Source organism: Nuphar pumila, chromosome 11 (genome assembly GCF_984573655.1).
Source record: "Nuphar pumila chromosome 11, dmNupPumi1.hap1.1, whole genome shotgun sequence".
NCBI lineage: Eukaryota > Viridiplantae > Streptophyta > Magnoliopsida > Nymphaeales > Nymphaeaceae > Nuphar > Nuphar pumila.
In genome coordinates, this window is record NC_143259.1 from 41,257,839 (window position 1) to 41,269,296 (window position 11,458).

The window sequence follows — 11,458 nt, forward strand, 5'->3', positions numbered from 1 at the left end:
TACGAACATTTTCAGCTTAATTTTAATCAATAAAAAATATTTTTGGTACTTTAATATGTTTTTATTGAAATAATATTAAAGGTGTTAAAAACATATTAAAAATAACAAAATAATGACCGTAAGTGTCGGTGTCTGTATCAACGTATTCGTGCATGTCTGATCATCTCACTAGAGAGATATATACATGACGAAAATGGTGTTCCCGCTGACCTGGATCCGATCTATCTCAAGAGAACTTGAAATATATATTTATATAACATCACTGTCTGTCATTGCATATAGTTTTTGTTTAAAACCTCACCATTGGTTTCATGAAGCACAATGGATCCAACGCGTATAATTTCATGTCACCACACTTGGACCAAAATGCACCGCTACCATCATTTGTGTTCCCAAAATAAACGAAATATTTGGAACATATATCGATATTTTTTGGATTATGTTATCATCATAAAATATTGGTTACATAGAACACCATCACAAAGAAAAAACGTGCACACAAGCCTCATGCATGTTTTAAACATAGATTAACAAGAAAGAAGTAGTGGAGGAAACCAAGGCAACAAAAAACATGATCTTTAGCTTTCCTCGCTTATTATTGTACCTTTAAATCAACTAAAAATCGTCATCATAATCACCATCACCACCGTAAGCCAAGTCATCTTCATCCTTTTCTGCAACATCGTCTGCAATCTTATCCTCAACATATTCAGCCCCCTCAGCCAATGCCAGCCCACCCAGCACCCCAGCCACAGCCCCTACAGCCAACCCAGTCCCTACACCAAACTTGCTGCCCTTAGCCGGCTCCGATGCCGCCGGTGCGCTCCCGTAATACTCCGGTGGTGGGGCGGTTCCATATACCGGCACAGCATATGGACCGGGCTGTGTCCCGTACGGTGCGTATGCGTAAACTGGAGCCGGTTGGTAATCTCTTGTGGTTTGGCCGCATGGCTGGGCATACGGGTCCGGAGCCGGGTACCGGACATCACAGACCGCAGCCACGAGATCGACCTTCCCCTGCGGCCGGCCCGACGGGCGCTTCAGCTTGAGTGTCGTCTCGTAGCGCTCTCCCAAGCCGACCTCATCCACCACTTCCTGGAGTGGGAGCCGAGCCGAGCCGATGAGCGGCTTCGTCTCGCCTGACGCATTGGCATGCACGACGTCGATCGAGAGGACGGCGTCCTCGATTTGGCAGCCGCTGATCGGGATAATCAGCTTCTCGTTCCAGATGGGGCACGTGTCGCCGTCGTCGTCGACCCTGGTGCTGTACTTGGACTCCGGGTAGACCCAAGCCACCACATATGGCTTCAGCTCCCCATAGCGCCAATTGACATTCTTGAGGTCCTTGGCAGAGGAGATGGTAAGCTCCAGTTGCAGAGGGATCCGGGAGGCCATGGATGGGTTAGTAATTAAGGATGAGTGTGTGTATCCAGGAATTCGGCACAAGTCTCCATTTTTATAGACGATTTTCCCCGTCCCATGCTTAGTTTGGGCACCGCCACTTGTTCTTTCCGTCCCATGCTTATTAGAGTTTTTTCTGTGTAAACAAACAAATGGAATATTGGAGTTATTAATTAGTTAGGGGTGTCAACTGATCGGGTGTGACCCGACCCGTACCTAAGGGATCCCAATTAACTGTCCAGGTTGGACTCATGAGGTCTGATTATTAAATAAGCCAAGTATGATTTATGAAATTTTATATCCCGGTTAGACCCGAGTTACAATAAGATCCGCAAATTTTCAATGTAAAAAACTTTAAAAAATATTATTTTACAGAGTATGGACTTAATTCTTATCAGATCCAGGTATGTTTTTCATATATAAAAAAAAATCTAGTCAGATCCAAAACCCACATCACTTAGTCGGGACCAGGTTTGGTCCTGCCCGTTTTAATGTGGGTCTGACCCGTTGACACGCTTAATTGGAGAGTGCTCCGGCTGAAGAGGTAGTGCCCTTGCGGTAATTATTATTGGGAAAAATGTGCTTTTACGAAGATTCGAGAACCGTTAGCTACGCGTGAGTAAGACCGCCTCTGTCAGCTGAAACAGCCACGTGGCGGCGGCCTAACGCGGAGCTCGTTCTTTCTGGTGGTGGTAGCGACCGGTGACAACCGGTTGTTGACTTGCTTCTAGAGAAAGTAAAAAGAACAGGACGCCTTTGGGAAAGGAGAACCGTCCGATTCACGATATATTCGAGTGTGGACAAATCAACTATCAACGCGTGTCTTTCCAACACGGAAGCCACGCGGGGTACTGCTTTCCACATCAATTACCATATCCTCCTGTTCTTTTAGTAAAAGGTCAAATATGGGTTGCCTAAAAGCGACAATGAAAAACGGGAATTTAACGGGTTCCAATGATCAAATAGTTTGTTATGAATGAAAATGACTCCAAAGTTGGATACTACCAGAAGTGAAAGAAACTAAAAATGGTTCAATATGTGTTTCTCGTATTAATTACAGGTGTAATAACGGGAGAAAAAAGATTTTTAAATGGTATTGAACTTCCTTGACTATATTTTAAATAGAATGACTTGAGCACCAAAACTATGGAAGAGACGACGCTTTAGTACTCTACAACCGCCAGAGAGCTACGAGGAGCCATTGGGCCAGGCCGGACTAGCCCGATAACGGACCCATAGAGGCTTGATAGCCTGTTTAGTTGGAGTAGCTAACTAATTGGGTCAGGCTTTTTAGTTGGCGTTGGTGACTTGACCCCGTGTGCGTATATATATATATATATATATATATATATATATATATATATATATATATATAAGAGAGAGAGAGAGACCAGCATAGAACGTTTGGTTGGAAAGAAAAAAGAATGGGACCGTTGGTTGGAAAGGATAGAGATGGGGGGAGGTGGGAGAGAATTTTCACTTCCCAAGAAAAGTAGAGAAGAAGAGGCATGTTTCTCTATTTCCTTATCTCCTGTCACATCACACTGGCAGTTTTGAAAGCTAACTACTTTTATATATATACACTGGCTGTTTTGAAAAGCTATATATATATATATATATAGAGAGAGAGAGAGAGAGAGAGAGAGAAGGCACTTTTATTTTTTAGATGGGATCAACACGAACATAATACAGTCATAGCTCCTATAAATGTCATTGATCTCAAGATGAATGGGATATGAAGATCTAGTTCTAAAATATGTGGTTAAGATGGATCCTGGCTAACATGTTAATGTGGATCTTCATGCTAAAAATATGAATCCTAACCCGGACTTCTATCCTAATGACTACACTAAATAAGTACTACACAAGACAATTGAAAAAAAAATTTGATTCCTCGTCCAAGAAAAAGACATTTAAAGAGAAAATTTGTAAACACAAGGAGTGTAATTGTAATCGGGTCTCCTTGTGTGGAGAAACCTCAAAACATGTAACTCTTAGATTCATCAATAAAAAGAGAAGAGACCATGAAATAGAGAGAGATAGAGCGACCTCATAGTAGACGTAGGTCACATCTAGACCAAACCAAAATTTGTGTAAACTAACTGAGTTCTATGAATTTACGTGGTATCAGAGCTTGTTGGCTCCAATGAGTTGATGTGTTAGTTTCGTCTCTTCTCTGTTGGTGATGATAAACTCATCCTCCCTCGTTCCCAACTCAAACATTCAATAGAATGTGTTTTCTTCTTTGGTGTTCAACAAATTGAATCAAAATAACTGCTGGCCTGTTATGACACTCTCAAATAAATATGTTATGTATAATCAGGATCTCATCAAGTTCATGGATGAATCATGTTCAACATCAAAATTAATCATGAATCTATTATTTAAAAATAGGTAGACCATCTCACGTTAAGTTAGATCAAAACCACTATTGCTGAAGCGGTATTGGGAAAAGTTATTTAAATTCCCTTTGCTTGGGATGCATGAATTGTATTGGAACAACCCTAAGCGTCTCAGTCTCAATATCATCCAGTTAAAACATGACCTCCAAAATGTTAAGAAAGAGGACAAGAGCATGTTAGAATATTTGAATCATGTTAAGTATCTTGTAGACGCCATTTGTGTTGTTGAAGAACTAGTTTTCGACAGAGATCTAGTTAATACATTCTAAATGGCTTAACTCGTGAGTACGAAAGTTTCATTAATACTGTTAGCAACTCTACTTTGAATAAACTTGTAAAGTTTAGTGAGATTTTTGATCTCTTACTAAACCAAGAGAAGAGATTCCAAATATTGAATCCCAAGCCTCCTAAACAAGCTGAAACTTCTATGACTGCCTTCTTTTCTCAAATAGGTCATGGTGGCCGTGGGAGAGCAGTTGGCCGGTTTAACCTCTTCTTCTAAAGCTATCAAAACACTAGTGCTAGAGAGAATCAAGGTCAGTAAAGAAACATCCAATGTGATGATAGGGACAATCAAGTTGTGTGCTAGTTCTGTGGACACAAAAACATGACACACACGTATTATGATATCCCGAAAGCCTTCATGGTTATGACTCTAAACAGCATGCAAGGCAACTTGTGGTACCCATATGTGTGAGCCACACATCACATGGCTCCAAATGTTCAGGGCACTGTAAACATGTTAGAATATCATGGTCAGGATGAAGTTACACTTGTCAATGGTGCAAATCTATCAATTACAAACATACGTAATATTTTCTTAAATTTGTTCTTTTATCAATTGTCAAGTTCGCTCGAGAAAATAATTATGATTTTGAATTCAATGATAATGGATTTCATGCTAAGGATCGAAGGAATGAGACTATTCTTCTAAGAGGACCGAGTAGAGATGGATTGTACCCCCTGGCCAAGTCAAACCCAAGGTAGAAAGGAGAATCGTGGAGTTGTCGTTGGAGAAACTAATTTTGCTCATGTGTCTCTCAAGTTTTCAAAGGTCATTTGATATTATCATTTGAGACATTAATTTTAAAAGTTTAAATTTGCTTGAATAAAATAAGTTGATATCATGTGACAAACAAAAATCATGTGGTGATGATAATTATTTGAGCTCTAGTTGCATTGTGAACAAGATTCACAAACTTTCTTTTAAAAAGACCCATTTTTTTGCTAGCTCGCCTCTTAAAGTTGTGCATGCCAACCTATGGGACCCACTTCTCCTTCGCGAGAAAGATATTTTTACTACTTGCTTTTATATGACAACAATTCATGTTTTTCATGGATTTTTTCTTTGATTAGAAAATCAGATGCCTTGTCATGTTTTGAAAACTTCAAAGCCATAATTGAGAATCAACTTATAAGAAAAATTAATTTTTTTATAGTGATGGAGGTGACGAGTTTTTTAGTGGAGTTTTCTCTGAATTTTTGAACAAACATGGGATAAAAAGATGATTCACTTGCCTACACTCGCTTCAACAAAATGAAATTATTGAGCATAAACACAGAAATATTCATGAGACAAGGATGAGTCGTTTGGTTCATGCATCTTTAAATATTAAATTTTGGGTTGATGCTTTTTGTACCGGTGTCTTTTGATAAATTGACTTTCAAGTCCAAACCTAGGTGACAAGTCTTCATATGAGTGTAGACACCCAATATTGGACCGATATATTTGTCATATAAAAAATCTTCATTTTCCTACAAATGCTTATTTTAATCTAATTTTGGATCATTAAAACCTCATTTTTAAGGCTTTTTATCAAAATGAAAGTTAGAGAGGATGCTTTTAGCTTTCCAACGCACCAAAAAATCAGGTCTATCAGATATTGAGATCAAAAGTTATGACCTAAGCAAGTTTCAAGGTTTAATGACAAAATCGTTTATCATTAATGAACCTTTAATTGTCATTAATATATCCAAACCCCAATCATTGATCATAGAATTATCGTTAAACCTCCTATGATGTGTCATCTTTGTCCTTCCTTTTCTGGTTGTGTTGTCAAAGCATCTTTAACGACACATCAATTGTCGTTATTATCTGGCCCACCCAAAGATCATCATTAACAACCAGGTTTAATGACAAACACATTTGTCGTTAATGTCAAAATTATCGATAATGTTCATCCTTGTTAGCATATCCCGACCATTTCAAAAAAATGTATGCTAAACCCTTAATCACGCCACTGGATTTCTGAAAATGGTTTTGAAATATCTTCCCCGTTAATCCCTCTTACAAAATTAATAAACTAACCTAGGAAACATCCCTTAGATCTAATCCTAGTCTCTCATTTAAATCTCTTTGAATGTGGATGTCTACAACCTAGTTGGTTATAAATGAATATACAAAATAAAACATTATGTTGATGGGACCATTGCCAAATATAAAGCTCGATTAGTTGTCAAGGAGTATAATCAACAAGAAAGTATGGATTATTTTAAGACTTTTAGTCTTGTCATCAAACCTACATCCATCAACACTGTTCATTATATTGCAGTACATTGTGGTTGGCAGATTCACCATCTAGATGCTAATAATGCCTTCTTGCATGATTTTTTAAAAGAAGAAGTGTACATGATCTAACCTTCAGGTTTTGAAGACAAGAAACACCCTGACTACATATGCAAACTTAGTCGAGCCTTATACGACTTAAAACAGGTTTCACGTGCATGGTTTGAAAGGTCAAAGGTGTACTTAGAGAAACTAAATTTTATAGAGTCCCATGTGGATTCGTCCATATTTATTCACCACAAGCATAGTGTAAAATGCATATTTAAATATATGTGGATGATATAATTGTAATAAAAACACTCTCACTAGGAGGTCAAAAACATTATTCAAGACTTTGGGCAAGAAATTTCAATCAAAGACATAGAATCCTTGCACTATTTCTTGGGCATTGAAGTTGTTTAGGACACATTACGGGTTATCTTGATACAAATAAAATACAATACAAATCTCTTAATTAAGTCATGCATGATATACTACAAAGATGTTATCACTCCTGCAGCCGCTAATGTTTCCCTTACAAGATTTTTTAGAGAATTATTAGAAAATTGAAATTAGTACAAAAGTATTATGTGAGTTTTATAGTATGCCCTGTTTACCCATCGAGATATAGACTTTGTCGTAAATAAGGCTTTTCAATTTATGCACGAGCCCACACAGGATCATTGGACTCACGTCAAACATATACTGAGATATCTCAAAGAAACTCTCAACTATGGTTTACACATTAAGTAGTACAACAGTCTCAGGCTTGTCAGGTTCTCTGGTGTTGACTAGGCAGGTTGTCCAAATGACTTGAAGTCCACCGGTGGATACCTTTCCTTTTTGGTACCTAATCTACAGCTTAGAGTTCTTCCAAACAACATACAATCACTCAATCAAGTACGTAAGCTAAATGCAAGGCCATTGGCGAGGCTGTCTCAGAATTACGCCATCAAGCCATCTTTGTCTTTGTTTTTGTCAAGATCTCTTTTTTCAAACAAACTTTGCTAGAGATAATCCTTTCAATCTTTTCAGCCAGTGTGTCTACTTCTTTGTTATTGATTGAACTTCACACACTCGACAACAAAGAGGGGCATTTTGTAGACACCCAATTTTGGATCAAGATATTTGTCATAACAGAAACCTTTATTTTCCCATTAATGCTTATTTTAATCTACTTTTGAATCTTTAAAATCTTCTTTTCAAGGTTTTTTATCAAAAGAAAAGTTGAAAATGACACTTTTAGCTTTCCAACGCACTAAAAATTAGGTTGACCTGACATCGAAATCAAAACTTATGACCAAAGCAAGTTTCAAAGTTTAGCGACAAAATCATTTATCATTAATAAACCTTGAATTGTCGTTAATGTAACTGAACTACTGTTATTGATCATGGAATTGTCGTTAAACCTCACACAATATGTCAATTTTGTCCTTCCTTTTCTGGTTGTGTTGTTAGAGCATCTTTAACGACACATCAATTGTTGTTATTGTCTGGACTACCCATGAATTCGTTAACAACCGGGTTTAACGACAAACATATTTGTTATTAATGTCAAAATTGTTGATAACATTCATCCTTGTCAGCAACCTCTGACCGTTTAAAAAAAAATGTGCACCTAAACCCTTTCCCATGTCGTTGGGCTTTCGAAAATAGTTTTAAAATATCTTTCCCCCTCAATCTGCTTTACAAAATTAATAAATTATGAAACACCCCTCATATCTAATCTTAGTCGCTCATTTGAATATGTTTATCTTATCTTGGATCTTAGACGTGTAAGAAACATATCTAGATTCACTAGTGATCTATAAATAGGGAGGCTTTCCCCTTATTCAAGAAGGATATTCGCCCCCTACATTCCTAGCATTGTTACTCTGCCTAAATGCTGCTAGAGACTAAACCTAGCCTAGTCAACCTACCTAGCCTACATTTTTCTAGTCAACTAGCCTAGGATGCATCTACTTGGACCTAGCCTACCAACCCAGATCCTTTGTATCTCACACTACCTCTTGGAAGTCATGCCTGATTATGACGTTCATGTTCCCATGCTCATTGATCATAGAAGGACTACCTGTAGCTTGTGGAGAAATTCAATCCATTTCTACGTATTTTATTTGTTTTCCTTATTTTTACAAGTTTAGATTGAACTAACATTAGCATATTTAATCATGTTATACATGTCTTAATCTACCATATATGATCAAATTAACTTTCTTTATCATAAAACATCAAAACTCTAAAACATTTTTGTCAAAATCTACTTCAAAACAATTTTCGCATATTTTTTAGCTAAGATCTATACAAGAGACATATTTATAGCATCAAGCTCCATAGAAAAACACTCAAAAACATGCTTCTACATTCATTATTCATGCTGAATAATCAAATAAAATACAGATCTATCACTACAAGAAACCTGTGGATTAGCGACGACCTAAATCCGTCGCTAAGCCATCGCTAAACAGTTTAGCGACGGCTTAGCGACGGATTAGCGATGGATAGAGGCCATCGCGAATTTTTGCTCGCTAATTGGCGAAAAACTTATCTGCCGTTAATTCCGTCGCAAATTTGCGACAGATTAGCGACGGACATTATCCGTCGCTAATCTATCGCTAAATTTTAAAAAATAAAAAAAAAAAAATTTGATCCCTGTCGGGCGGTGTTCCGACAGCAATAAGCCGGACTTATACCGCACCCGACAGGCATTTCACAGACTTGTATCGTCCTCCGTGAACCGGTGCTCTCCGGCATCGCCGTCCTCCGTGAACCGGCGTCGCCTTCCTCCAACAATCGCTCAGCCTCGTCGCCATCCACCGTGAAACGGCGTCCTCCGAACTCGTCGCCGTCCTTCGTCGTCACCGTCGCCATCCTCCGACGTCGTCACCGTCCTCTGGTGTTGCCGTCCTCCGTGAAACGACGTCCTCCGAAGTCATCGCCGTCCTCCATCATCGCTGTCCTTCGTCGTCGTCGTCCTCCATCGTCGTCGTCCTCCGGCGTCGCCGTCCTCCGTCGTCGCCGTCCTCCGTCGCCGTCCTCCAACAATCTGCCTCATCGCCGTCATGCTCTCCAGCGCGCTCTTTGACGGGGAGAGAGCGGTTTAAATCACGCGGTCGATTTAAATTTCGAACGAGGAGAGAGGGAAAATTTCGCACTCAGTTTAAATCGAAAATTAGCGAGGGATTTAGCGAGGGAATTTTTTCGTCGCTAATTAGCGATGGATTAGCGACGGAAAAATTCCCTCGCTAAAATGGTTTTCTTGTATTGAGAATTAGCGACGAAAAATTGTTGTCGTTAATCTATCACTAATTAGCGATGGATTAGCAATGAAACAACTTTCATCGCTAATCCGTCGCTAATTAGTGACGGATTCATGAAAAAAGTTTTCTCTAGCTAATTTGTCGCTAATTTGCGACGGAAAAAATCCGTCGCAAATTTCCATCGCTAATTAACAATTTTCTTGTAGTGTATCTATTCACATGATTTTTGCTTTTTAGGGTTTCGAAACTAGTCTTTTCCAAATCATTTTCTCAAAATCAATCTTCCAAAATACCATTTTAGGTTTTCAAAAATCTTTTTCATGTAGATCTAATAGCCATAGATGTTTTAGGCATAGATTACATTAAGATCCAAGCCCTAGATAAAAAAAAAGGGTATAATAATGTATTCCAAAACTGAACATCATGAAAGTAGAGATTCTCTACCGAAAATGTGCTTCCCGCAATGACACCGTCACTTTTTCCTCCACTCATACCTCATTCTAGGTTGAATTAGACCTTCACCAAGGTGGTTGCAGGTCTCTAATAGAAGTTTGGACTTTCCTAATGGCTTGGATGAAGAAGAAAATGTGAGGAAGAATGATAAGATGCACTTTAATAGGGAGAGGGAGAGAGAACTAACCTTATTAATCACCCTCATGAAGACTTCTATTTATAGATGGGCTTAGGCTAATATTAGAGGTTAATATCTATTAATTTTCTTTATTAATAAAATAATTAAATAAATTATGGGTCCTAACTTATTAAATTTTGAAATTAACTAAGCTAAAAAAGAAATGTGAGGTCTTATTAACCTGGCTTGGGCTGTAGTAGCATGGTAACCTTACGAGAGGTCTATAGACCCAAAGACTCAATAGAATTCGACATTTAAATAGTTGATTTGATAGCTCTCAAAATGTAGATCATCATGGTGGTCTTAGATTTAATAGTACACACACGGATTGGCAAGAAAAATTAGTCAACATTGAAAAATATTGATTTTCAACCTATAATTAGGCATGAACTTCGGTCGATGATAAAACACTCAAATCAACACCAATTTGGACGTGTAGATAGTTGATTTCGATGCTCTCAAAATGAGAAACATCAAGGTCAACTCCGATTTAATAGGTAAGGCACCGATCGGCTAAATTTTTTGTCAAAACTATAATCACATTGTTGTAAACATGCCACCCTATGGGTCCAATCCAATGAGATTGAATCCAAATATCCTGAGTTATATCCAACCCAATTCATCACTAAATAGATCCAAATGTCATGGATTATATCCAATTTAATTGCATTGGTTCCAAATACCATCAGTTAAATCCACTACCTGATTTAAGGTCCAAATCCATATTAAATTTCTATGTATGATTAAATTATCATTTCATGCCTAATTAAATTAAATATTAAATTCCATTTCAACTAGTGACACAATTCAACTTATAATTTTAATCTCAAATTGAAAATCAAATAAATTCTTAATTTCATCAATATAATATATCAATGATGATTTAATAATTGTTGAAAATTGCAAGTATTATATTTTCATATATTTTTTTACAAATCTAACCCTACAGATGCCCTTGGTGTGGTCCACTTGCTTGGAATCAGCTATTGGATCAAGAAATGTGATTTTTTATGCTTACATATTTATAAAAATTATGAGTCATTGATTTTCAAGCCTTAAAAAATCTTTCTTATACATAATAATTGGATGATCCAAGAGTCTATTTCTATAAAACCATGTATCTAGATTGCATCTGTATAAAGAAATTTTACAATAAACTAAGAAAATACTATAAAAATCTCAGTGCATGCTAGTTTACATATTTTAGTAACCTTAGATCAAG

General features: G+C 37.6%; 1 protein-coding gene across 1 annotated transcript; it reads right to left on the bottom strand.

The window, feature by feature from the left end:
- Positions 1 to 409: 409 nt before the first annotated feature.
- LOC149822302 (protein SRC2-like) lies at positions 410 to 1,514 on the bottom strand. The gene has a single exon (XM_089981037.1). The coding sequence runs from the start codon at positions 1,393 to 1,395 to the stop codon at positions 616 to 618; it is 780 nt and encodes a 259-aa protein (XP_089837163.1). The 5' UTR covers positions 1,396 to 1,514; the 3' UTR covers positions 410 to 615.
- Positions 1,515 to 11,458: the final 9,944 nt, after the last annotated feature.